Source organism: Acomys russatus, chromosome 32, assembly GCF_903995435.1.
Source record: "Acomys russatus chromosome 32, mAcoRus1.1, whole genome shotgun sequence".
Lineage (NCBI taxonomy): Eukaryota > Metazoa > Chordata > Mammalia > Rodentia > Muridae > Acomys > Acomys russatus.
Window position 1 is genome coordinate 32,494,815 of NC_067168.1, and position 12,537 is coordinate 32,507,351.

Here is a 12,537-nt window from a genome sequence, read left to right on the forward strand (position 1 = left end):
ACCCACACGCACACGCATGCGCACACACATGCAGGCACTCACATGTACACAGTAAATAAGAAAATAACTCTTTAGAAAACATTACAGTCAAGTCCCCCATGTCCCTAACGTGTTTACTGTTCAGCTTAGTCTGTTGATCACAGATAAGACATAATACTTCTACATGTTGTGATCTAAAACCAACTTACAATTGTTTTAAAATGTTCTTTAAATGTGATGAGAATGCATCTCAGTGGACATTCATGGACCAATAAGTCTACCAGGGTGTTTAGGTCAAGATCAAGAGTGAGTCAGCTCATCTGGAAGAGATGTTTGTCTGGTTGCTGGGTTGTTTGTTTGTAATAGGCCCTTGAGTCTTTGTGATCTGGGACCACTTCCTGGAGAGATGGTGGCATCATGTAGCCTAAAATGGACTCTACAGACATAAAATGGGCCTCTTCTTGATATCTTAAAGTAATTTCTATAGCTTTGTGGATAAATTTGTAAGTAAGGTGTGTTTTAAAAAGCACATGTTAACACAGTACCCAGAAATTTTATTTAAAGATAAGTATTTTTAAAAGTGAATCCAACTTAGAGAGCAAGGAAGCCACGGTCTGGTGTCTCGCTGAGGGTGGTACCCAAACGCCTTTCTTTTTCTGGCATTTCTTGATCATTTTCTTCCACGTCCAACTTGTTCTTTTCATAATTTCCCAATGCTTCTTGCGGAGCTATAGATGCCACCCTGCTTTTCCTCTTTTCTTCTGGAAAAATATTTGGTGATTTGAGTGTTTCTGAGTCATAAGCAAAGGCAGACGTGCCAAACTGGCGCTTGGACAACCTATGGAAAAGCAATCCTTGTCACACTGCATGACTTGGGCTGGGGATATAGTTCAGTGGCAGAGCACCTGCCACAGTCTCCAGCGTCACAAAAGACTCACGCAAGCCCATGTCACATGACCAGACTGAGCAGTTCCGCCCCTGGTAGCCATTGCTGCTGTGGCTCTGGGCTAGACCAGGGGCAGCATCGGCTGCTTAGCATCACCGACTTTGTCTCTGAAACTTGAGGTTGGAGGGTGGGTGCTATGGTGGGATGGGATTTCTCATTTTGTGCTTTTATGCATCAAGGTGCTCTTTGAATTTTTTTTATATTGGTTCTATGTTGCTTTTTATTATCTTTATTTTATGTAGATGAGTTTCTACCTTGTGTGTATTTGTGTATACCATGTATATGCCTGGTGCCCATGGAAGCCAGAAGAGGGAGTGAGATCCCCTGGAACTAGAGTCACAGTTGCATGTGGATGCTAAGAGCAAGAACAGCAGGCACTCTTAACTGCTAACCGCATCTCAAGCTCAAGACCCATTCTTACTGCTAACATTTAAAAACATCAGACCGAGGCAGTGGTGATGCACGCCTTTAATCCCAACACTCAGGAGGCAGAGGCAGCTGGATCTCTTTTGAGTTCAAGGCCAGCCTGGTATACCGGCTAAAATGCAGGACAGACAGGGCTACACAGAAAAACCCTGTCTTGAAACATCCCCGCCTCCAAAAAAAAAAAAAAAAAAAAAAAAAATCAGAAAAAGAGAGCCAGGCCTGGTACCACACCTGTAATCCCAGCACTCAGGAGACAAGAGAATCATATGGTCAAAGCTACCTGAGCTACACACTCTGATAAATAAAATAAAATGAAATTAAAAAAAAAAAAAAAAAAACACTAAGCACCATCAGAATTGTCAAAGCCAGGCACTTCCCAAGTGGTTTGGGTCAAGTTGAGAACTGGGACTCTCTGTAGAGAGACAGCAGCCCCAGCCCACGCCCCCAGGTCAACCCCACCCCGAGCTCACCTCTTGGCAGGTGGGTCTAAGTACAGCAAGTTGTCCCCACGGTTTGGGCCTCCACACTCCTTAATGAGCTCTGGGGGTGGATACTGGTTCATTCCACCTGAAAGTAAAATGTTAAAAAAAAAAAAAAATCAAACATAAAATCATATAAAATGTAAAAATAATCTAAGTGAAAAAATAAGTGTCCATGGAGTGCTCAGCACAAATGGGACATCTAGTCACCACCACCACCACTCAGAACCCTGCAAGGCTCAGGGACCTTCAAGAAAGAAGAGATGACAAGATTCTGCGAGTCAGAGGTCGGGGTGAGCAGAACAGTGTCTTTGGCACGTGGTTATTCTGTGTGAACTCATGGGGTTGCTGGCCCCAAACCTGCACAAGATAAGCCAGTCAGCTCTGAAGATATACTGACGGTGGCCTTTAGGAGAGACAAATCTGTTTTCTCTAAGGGTGTGGCCTTAGGTCAACCAGGCTCCAATGGATGGCCTCACAGCCGTGAATATATAGGCAGCACATATTAGATTTGGTGGGTTATTAAAAATATAAAAAGGGAAGGAATATGAAGTTGGAAAAGGATATGGAGGTGAGGGTGAATCTAGAAAGAGTTAGGGGGGGAAGTGGATGTGACTATGATCAAAATACCTTGTAGGAAATTCTCAAAGAATAAAATATTATATTTAGCCAGGTAGTGGTAGTGGTGCATGCCTTTAATCCCAGCACTTGGGAGGCAGGAGAATTTCTAAGTGTGGGTCCAGCCTGGTCTACAGCCTGACCTAGGACAGTCAGAGCTACACAGAGAAACCCTGTCTCAAAAAACAAAAGCAAACAAACAAACAAAAATATATTTTTAAGTAATAAAAATAAAGCATAAAAACAAAATAAAATACCACTAAAATCACCACCAAATTACTGTATCAAAACTCATAAAATCAAAGCAAAATCTAAAACAAAACAAAATAAAATAAATGCAAAGATAAAGGCAAATTGAACAATAAGAACAAAAAAGTTTATGATGTAAAAATCAAAGGATCATAAAAGGGATTCGAACAAAGCATAAAAAAAACTGTAAAAACAAATGCAAATAAAACAATAAAATCAAATCAAAAGCAAGCAAAACAAAAGCATAAAGTGCATTCTGTTAGATAAATAATATCCCAACATAAAAGAGTCTAACAAAATATGAAGTGTAAATCTAACAAAACCTCAAAAATAAAGTAAAATTACATTAAGTGGATGAGAAAAGCTATTGTTTTTCAGCTTGCTTCTCCCCCAGAGAATCACTGAGCTATAAGCCATCTCCACTGCTTACTGCAAAAATCAGGGATGTAAGGCTCAGAGAGAGAAAACCCTGGCCTTCCTACTACACAACGCACGAGTTACAAATCTAGGAGCAGAACTGACTGACTGTCACATGGCGAAGCACAGAGGCCATGTCAGGAGTTCTAAGAAGTCCACCAGGAGCCCTTCATCTTCTTAGCAGATGTCCCTCAGTATGCAGCGGGGGATGTCCCACCCACTGAGGAACTCTCCTCTTCCAGGATGGAGGGTAAGGAGGCATCACCCACCCCTCATAGCACACTCTGAGCATGGTTTATTGTAATTACTCACTGCAGACAAACACCTGGAATTGGCCAGGATAACACACACACACACACACACACACACACACACACACACACACACACACACACACACACACATACACACACACACACACACCATGCTCAGTCGCTGTTGCCACTATTACATCAGGGTACACTTTGGTCCTGACTGCTCATGAACTAGGTTCATCTGGGTGTGATGGGAGGTGAGGCTTGTGGGAGGAGGGATGTAGGGGAGAATTCCAGCCAGGATGCACTGGCATAGCCCCGCCCTTTAATCATCTGCCCAGCCTGAAGAGGGAGACACCCCACACACACCAACCCACCCCCCACCCCCCATCCCCATTCTTGATCTGTCACCCTTGCTTTCTGGAAAGACTCTGAGGACTTCCAACCTCACACTCCCAGGTCAACCTGTGCTTCACAACAGTAAGATGAAACACTCACTGCCCTTCTCTAATGTGTGGAACTTAGATCTAAAATTGTGGGGGGGGGGGGGCATGGAAGCAGACAGCTGTCTGGGGAGGGAAAGGAACTAGCCAGAGGGATCTGAGGCTCCTTAAGAAAAGGCAATAGGAGAGAGGGGCTGACTAAGAACAAAGTATAATGGCGCACAGGTATAAAAATGATTAAACCCACTGCTTTGATTGATGATGTAATAAGAAAATAGGCGAAAAATAAAGTTCTGTACCATTGTTACTTAAAATGTGGCCCATGGGTCTGACATGGTGGCTCATGTCTGTAATCACAGCACCTGAGAGGGTAAGGCAGGAGGACTGCAGCCCGCTCAAGGCCATCTTGGACTGTATAGTAAGACTCGGTCTCCGAAACAAACAAAACCCATGGTCTCTGTGGACCAACAGCATCTTTCTTGAGCTGAATAGAAAGCCAAAAACGTCAGACCGCAGCCCAGACCTCAGAACCAGATCCGCACCTGGCCAAGATCCCCAGGGAATGGGGGTGTGTGAGTTAAAAATCTGAGAGGCCTGGCTACCACTGGAAAGCAGCAGTAGGAGCCATGGAGGAGCCCATGTGTTTTCAGAGTCCCTCTTTGAGCATCTGGCTTCGACAGTGGGGATCAGACAGACCCAGTTCTCGTTTTGATAACTGAAAAAAATTGATAAGCTACATGGAAGCCTGGGGCCTCTGAGCCAACCAGGTGAGGAGAGCGGGACAAGATGCTTGCAGCAGATTGCTGTGAACTGTATCTTGAAATATGGCCATATACAGGGGATGGCTGCCGAGGGGCAGTCTGTCTTCTTTAGTGGTGTGCCCCATGGTAAGCTGCCCATGTTCCTGAAGTAAATGGCCCTGAACCCATGGCCTATTGGCAGCACTAAGCAAACCGGGTAGAAAGGAGGAGGGAGAAAAGATAGATGGGGGGGATGGGAAGAGGACGCGATTGGCGGAAGGACTTGGGGGAAGAGTGATAGAGTCTCAACATATTATTTTCCCCTATGAAATTACCAATGAATATAAAAAAAATTTTTCAACTATCAAGTAAAATAACATTGAGAAAATAAAATAAGCTGTTTTAAAAAAACAAACATCTGTAAGTGCCTGTGGCCAACATTACTAGGGTAACCCAGTCCCTACCCACCCCACCCACCTACGTCCCCACCCACACCCATACCCACCCCTGGTGCTACTCACCCTTTAGAAGGTTCAGGAAAGCCTGTGTGAATCTGCTGGCATAAGCTACCTCCACATCTGAGACGCCCTCCAGGCGTAACATGTGCTGCTCGGAGGGCTTACTGACCACTCTGGCCAGCTCAGCCAGCTCCTGGGCTCCAACTCCCGGGCCTATGGCCAGCACGAACAGTGTGATGCCCTGGCACTTGGCCTCCTGGGACACGGTCCTTAGCGTCTCTCTGTCCCAGCTGCTTGTCTCGCTGGCCACGATGGCAAAGAGGACCCGTGACCTACGCGGCAGTGTAGCTCCCAGAAGCACTTTTTCCAGTGTCCACTCCAGGGCATGGCCGAGGGCAGGGGCTCCCTGAAGCAGGCGGCCTGCAGCCTCCCAGACCTTCCTTTGCATCTGTGTACGGTGACCGTGAGAGGTCAAGTGAAAGTGCTCAAGTATCGGGTTTTGACCCAGGCTAGGCCAAAAACCTGGAGTTGTGTAAGTCACCAGGGCTGCACGTGTCCCATACCAGGATGTTCCAGGATGTTCAGCCACTTCCAGGTCCTTGAGCACTGAATCCACTAGCCTCAAAGCCCCGAGGTATACATCCCTGCTGACGCCCTGGGAGCTGTCCACCAGGAACACCACGTCCATGTCCAACACCTGTGGCCTGGGAGCCTCCAGCTGGCACTCTGGGACTGGTCGGCACTTGTCTAGGAAGGAAACACAGGAAAAAGCCAGAGTTAAACCAGGCATCCTTCCTTTCTGTGCAGAAGGCATTTCCAGCCTCACGGAGGGCACCTGTCCAGAGGAACTGGGCTGACACAGTGATCTGGCAGACAACTTAAAAACAGATGCCCATTTTCCAGAAGACAGAATTGAAACTGACTGCACATCTAACCTTCTCCAGTACTGCGGGGGCGTTAAGACTATTGACATCGCAAAAGCATATGGGGGTTTACAAATCTGATGGCTGCATCTGTAGCTATCCTGGGATGTGTGGCACCTGCGAGGCCCAGGTTGTACATGTCTGCTAGGCCTTCTAGATTCCCAATGTCTAGCTTATTGGTGTCTTTTCCTCTCCATACAAAAGAACTAGAGACGAACCCTTTAAGCAAGTATGAGAACATCGTGCTGATGTTTAAGAAACCACACACACGTGCACACTGATTGCTAGAGCTAACAGTGAGCTTATCAAGCACATAGACTGATATTTTTTATATATTTTATTAATTTATTCATATTACATCTAAATTGTTAGCCCATCCCTTGTATCCTTCCCATTCCTCCCTCCCTCCCATTTTCCCCTTACTCCTCTCCCCTATGACTGTGACTGAGGGGGACCTCCTCCCTCTGTATATGCTCATAGGGTATCAAGTCTCTGCTTAGTAGCCTGCTATCCTTCCTCTGAGTGCCACCAGGCCTCCCCATCAAGGGGACGTGGTCAAAAATGGGGCACCAGAGTTCGTGTGAAAGTCAGTCCCTACTCTCCACTCAATGGTGGAGAATGTCCTATAGGCTGATATTTTATGGTTTTGTTTTGTTTTGTTTTGTTTTTTTAATTAAAGCAAATGTTGGTGTCTTTAAAATGATGGCTTGGTCACGAGATCAGAGTTCTGAAGCTAGTTTGGTCTTTCAGGCAGTGAGTAGTGGAGATGGGTTATAGCTCAGTGATTCTCTGGGGGAGAATGTCAATGGTGTGACTGCTTTAGGGTCACTCACGCTCCTGGAAGGAACCCCTCCTCACGCACGCTCTACCAGTAAGTCCAATAAGCTCACTGGTTCCGCAAGCTGGACTTTAGTGGAATCACATGGTGGTTTGTCACCTATGATTATGGTGTCCCACAGAAAGAGGTCAGGTGACACACACGTCTGTGTGAGATCTAAAACGAACCTGATCACCTGGTTCGATCCAGGTTCGTCTCTTACTCGGCACGTGACCTTGGGCAAATGAACTTGTCTTCCTCCGACCGCCATCTGTCAGCACCACTGAAGAACACCCTTGTGAGGCTGTCCTCAGGGAATGACTCTATGGTCAGGAGCCTGCACCACCCCCACACCCAAGTCCTATTCCCAGCACCCATGTGCAGTGGCTTACAGCCACCTGTACCTTGAGTTCTGGGACATTCCGACACCTCTGGCCCCAGGGACACACATACACTTAATTTACAAATAAAAAAAAAAAAAAAAAGAGGTTGTTCTGGTGTTTATGTTTTTTAAGAAATGAGTTCATATAAATTTTTTTCATTTTTCATATATTTTGTTTGTAGCTCATATATGTGCTCAGAACACAGCCTAGTGTACAGTAAGATCTCACGGAACACCCATGAGGTTAGTTTTCCACAGAAAAGGAACTGGGGCTCAAAGAGAGACCATGTGCCACGTGAGATGATGCGTGTGAACACAGCTGCTCAGCCATGGCCCCGTCCACACGTGGCCGTTCCTGAATCTGCCTTATCTCTCTTGGCAGTGCGTGACTATGTCCTCTTTGGAACTCAACCACTCTGGCCTGGGTTCACCCTGTAAGTACGGATGGTTCGCTTCGGCGGGCACGGATGGGAGTGCCTCACAGGGAGGCATGCGTGTGCTTCTGCAGAGCCTTCCCTCGGGCACAAGCTGGCGAGCGGCGTGGGATGCAGTGGTGGTGGTCGGAGAGCAAAAGAGGGTGGATCTCGCTACTGACCAGTAGCTCCATTTCCTAGGACCCAGAACTCCAGACTCTCAGCTCAGTGACCTGCCCATCACACTAAAGATGACCCTATGCTCAGTCCCACACGGGAACTTTGAAGAAGATAAGTGAACAGAATGTATCAAGGGACAAGGAGGGGCTGTGGGACACAATGGTCACTTGACCCATCAGGGGTCAGACTTCCTCTTGTCAGTGCTCACCAAGGAATGCAGTGTTTGTGCCCCTCAGGCCAGTTCTGACTTCCTAAGAAAAACTGAAAATCTGACTTAGTAAAAATTCCCAAATTCTAAAGTAGTGTGCATGCCGATCGGATGAGCCTGTGGCCAGCAGTTTATTCCCCATTCCCAAGCCATCAGCCAGATTAGAAGCACACTGTCCTCGCCCTTACCGTAGCAGACAGTGCAGCTGGCCAGGCGCTCCACATCCTGCTCGCGCTCTGTCTCCCATGTAAACAACTGCAATCTGTTGACTCCGTCCACCTAATTCAAACACACACAGGCACACATTCGTAACCAGCTGGGCTAAACTCCAGGTCACTGTCTTTGTGGCTTTTTTTTTTTTTTTCCTTCCCCTAAGTCAGATCAAAAAGATCATTAATGTGGTTTTTAAGGAATATACAATTACATTTTTTTTTTAAATGTAGACGTGACCTGATATTATGCAATACATTTACAATTGTGTAGGACCCAGCCCTGCTAGGACGCATATTATGTAATACGAAGGTGGTCCTGTAACAGTCAAAGGGGAAAAGGCAGAGTTCTATGACGGAGGCACTTGTAGACTATCCCTGGCGATCAGGCTTGAGAATGAGAAGGAATCAGGGAAGCTCTGTTGATGGTTCGTTTAATAGCCAACAATGAGGATTAAAAACAAAATGTATGTGTACAATAGCAGTAAGTCCAACAAGACCCCTAGAACACCTTGGAAGCAGATCAACAATCCCACGGCTTCTTCCTAGAGACACAACCAGACTACATATCCCAGCCTCCTTTGTAGCAAGTTCCTACATATGACTGTGGCTTGATTAATACGATGTAGGTGAAAGGTGATTCCTGTCATACCAGGGCATGCACTATAATTCCTTGCCCTCTCTCTTTCATTTGCCGGCCAGATTTAAAGAATGGAGAAGAAAAGAATTTGATGCCCTAAAGTATAATGGGGCCACCGATAGAAAAAGCCTGGGTCCTGAAGTGGCTACAGACAGGAGAACATGCCCTGCTCCATCCCAACCCCCAGCCCCACCCCAACCCCCAGCCCTACCCCAACCCCCACCCCAGCCCTTGCACTCTTACATAAGAGCTACCTTTGGGAGATGAATGGTTCCATGGTTAGCCAGCCCTAACTAACACTCTTCCTGAGACTTCCACCTCATGAGGAAACTAAAAATGTTCTCCAGTCCTTCCTCTCAGTTGCTGAGGTGGGGTCTACAAAGCCGCAGCCATCTTTTTATCAACTCTCTATCAAAGCATGTAAGATGGAGCCCCACTGAGGGTCTGCTCCTCCCCCTTCATGCCCATGGCCAGAAACAAGCTGACTCTGAGCACCCCTCTAGGTAGCAAGGTGCTCAAGTCATGAAGACACCATGTGAGCTCTCGGTCACGGGCTAACTCTGGAAAAGAGCTTTCTGTGCCAGACTCTTTACAGAGCTCTTTGCTCTTTCTGACGGCTGCTCCAGCATTGCCTTTCAAAGCAGGTTCACTTCAAGTAAACATTTCTTTTCCCCAAGGCAGGGTTTCTCTGTGTAGCCTTGACTGTCCTGGACTCACTTTGTAGACCAGGCTGGCCTCGAACTCACAGAGATCTGCCTGCCTCTGACTCCCTGAATGCTGGGATTACAGGCATGCACCACCATGCCCAGCTTGAAGTAACCATCTTAATGAGGAAAGCAATATAAAGAAGACACTTATTTATATTAATGTAACACACACACCAAAACAAAAACAGACAAAAAAATCTAAGAAGGGGAAAAGAATTCTCTCTCTTTCTTTACTCATTTTTAACTGTCTGTGCATTGCTGTTTTGCCTACATGGGTGAACAAGTCAGATTCCCTGGTATGGGAGTCACAGACAGGTGTGAGCTGTCATGTAGGTACTGGGAATTGAACCTGGGTCCTCTGGAAGAACAGCCAGTGCTCTTAACCACTGAGCCATCCCTCCAGGCCCTCTTCTCTTAATCTTTATAGGGTAAAGAGAACATTAAGTTGTACCTAGGCTGAACAGTAGTTGCTACCTAAAAGTCCTCAAAAGCCACTGGGCATGGTGGCGCATGCCAGTAATCCCAGCACTCAGGGAGCCAGAGGAAGGCTCTATTGTCCCATCCTGTGGGCCAAGTCGAACAAGTTCTCTGGAAGAGGGAGTGGGGATTTGAAAGGGGGGACAGAGACACGAAGACAGGGAGCCAAGACAGGAAGTCCTGATCAAGGCTCTACTTTATTTTAGCAGGTGTGGCTTACATAGCAGAAACACCACAAGCACCTAAACAGACTCACTTCCTCCCTAGCCCCTCAGGCAGGCCCAGAACTTCCTCTTAGCTGTAGGCAATGCAAAGATCAACAACTCAAAGATCACAGCATGCAGCCTAAGCACAGCCACCTCCTCCAGCAAAGGTCAACAACTCAAAGATCACAGCATGGAGCTTAAGCACAGCTATCCACACTCTGTGAGTTCAAAGCCAGCCTAGTCTACAAATTGAGTCCAGGACAGCCAAGGCTACACAGAGAAAGCCGTCTCGAAAAACCAACAAAACAAAACAAAAAACCATAAAGGGGACAGAAAGGTGACAAGGCCATGACTTCACTTGTGGAAAGGGCTCTGGTAATATTTTTTGGCAATGTGGGAAGAGAGTTACTTCACGGCAAGAGGCTGATGAAAGCAATGCCATTTGGCACCTTTAAGAGAGACAGGAAGGAGGTTTAACTGGTGCAGCAGTGGTGGTGGTCTTCTAGTGTGGAGGATGGTATGTACAAAGGCCCAAGCTAGACAGTCGTTACTATCTGAACCCTGCTCACTGCTCATTTCCTGTGCGCTAGATACTTCCCACCTCCAGTGTGCAGCTGTTGAGCACATCTGGGCCGTGGGACTGACTCCCTGGCACACAGGAGACACTAATGAAGTCTTCTTGCATTGCTGGCACTTGTCACATGGCTCTCCTCCTCATGACCATCAGATCTGAGCATGAGCTAGCCAAATGGGCCCAGTTAATCACTCCAGATTAAAACACTACAGACAGGAATGTGACACAACATCATTTTCCTGGAAGTCACAGGAGGCGATTTGGAAGCTTCTGGGACCAAGACCCATGGCAGTGAGCCAGGAGAAACAAGAAACTGAGATAACCCTAGGCGCTTCACCCGAGCCTTGTGGGGAATTGTTAAATTGGTACACAACTATTTTTAGATCACAGAAACTATGGCTGAAGCTATAAAATGCCAACTTTAAATGAAGCTTTTAAAGTAATGAAATACTTGAGGCAAGTATGTATCGACCTTCACCCTACATCTTAGAGATGGCTCAAGAAGAAAGTTCTAGGCTTAGAGATTTGAATCTAGGTTATAGTCCTTGATCTGCCAGAAGTGGCTACATGGCCACAGAGAGGCGTCTGTCTTCGGTTTCCTTGGGAACACAGTTATAGGTGGGAGAGTCTGTGTGTCTGGGTTCTCCTGAGCCAGCATAGCCTAGTCCTAACTTACTGTCATTTGTGTCTATTTCTGTTCAGGACAATATGGGCTATTCTGCTGCAAGCTCCTCAGAGCCCCATAACTCTTCCATGTTTTATTCAGTTCATCGGAGCGTTGCCAATTCAACCGAATTTGACTAGATTCACAATGTTCGCTTTTTAACTTTTCTTGGGAACAATAATTTCAGGATCCCACTTAACATCTGTACTGCTCTTGCAAAATAATTCTGGTAACAAATAACAAAGCTGCAGCAGAAGTCCATAAGGAAGCTATGACTCAGTATAGACACATCTGTATCGGGGCTTATTAATAACTTTCCATGACTTTGACTTTGGACTTGCCAGCATAGCCATTGTCAGTGAAAAGGTAAAAAAAAAAGGGGGGGGGGGCTCCTGAGAGAACTCAAGCAGAGAGAGTGTGTATGGGAGAGTTAGTCTGAGGAGAAAATAGTGGCCCAGTGACTCCTACAGAGAATTGCATGCACATGGGAGTAGGGAGTCAAATCGAGAGGACCTCAAACACAAAGCAAAAATGCAACTATCAGGAGAATCTTCATTTTTGACAGTCTCCCAACAGATGTCTTTCCAGAACATCCAGTAGTGTTTACAGCAGTGGGGAGGCACTGGAGAATCAACAGCAGCCTCAGGGGTGCATGTCCCCTTAGGGAACCCCACTGGGTAAAGTGGGATTCCTGACTATGCCACAGAAAAGGCTTTCAGGACAAGTTGCAATGGGGTAAAGTTAGCGATTGGTTAAGTATTTAGACAGAATCATTCAGAAAAGAGGATATTCATAGTCCCTAGGCACGAGGGCAGGCCTCCTGAGAGAGAGAAGTGCCTTGGTATCTTCACCCGTAGACAACCATCTACACATGTCACAGATGTACTCTACAACAAGAACGGAAGGTTAAGCCAACTGATCCTTGCTCAGACTTCTGGCTAAGACTAAGTGCAAACATTAAGTGAGGCTTAAAGTTTAAGTAAGATTTAACATCTGTCTAAGCTGGTGTCCTTATTTTTCTTATCTGGGAGACTTTGTTGTGTGGGCTGGGAGATAGCTCAGTCACACCGTTTGCCCTGTAAGTATGTGGACAGAGTCTGATTCCCCAGAACCCACAGGAAAAAGAAA

At 46.4% G+C, this 12,537-nt stretch overlaps 1 protein-coding gene across 1 annotated transcript in view; it reads right to left on the reverse strand.

The window, feature by feature from the left end:
- Window positions 1-526: 526 nt before the first annotated feature.
- Window positions 527-12,537, reverse strand: part of LOC127184032 (collagen alpha-4(VI) chain-like) — a 97,345-nt gene continuing 85,334 nt past the window's right edge. Inside the window, exons 33-36 of the mRNA XM_051140247.1 lie at window positions 8,121-8,211; window positions 5,073-5,756; window positions 1,822-1,918; window positions 527-817 (exon numbers count right to left, since the gene is read on the reverse strand). Coding sequence (XP_050996204.1) covers window positions 571-817; window positions 1,822-1,918; window positions 5,073-5,756; window positions 8,121-8,211 — 1,119 coding nt within the window. The 3' untranslated portion in view covers window positions 527-570. The remainder of the gene's footprint in view (window positions 818-1,821; window positions 1,919-5,072; window positions 5,757-8,120; window positions 8,212-12,537) is intronic.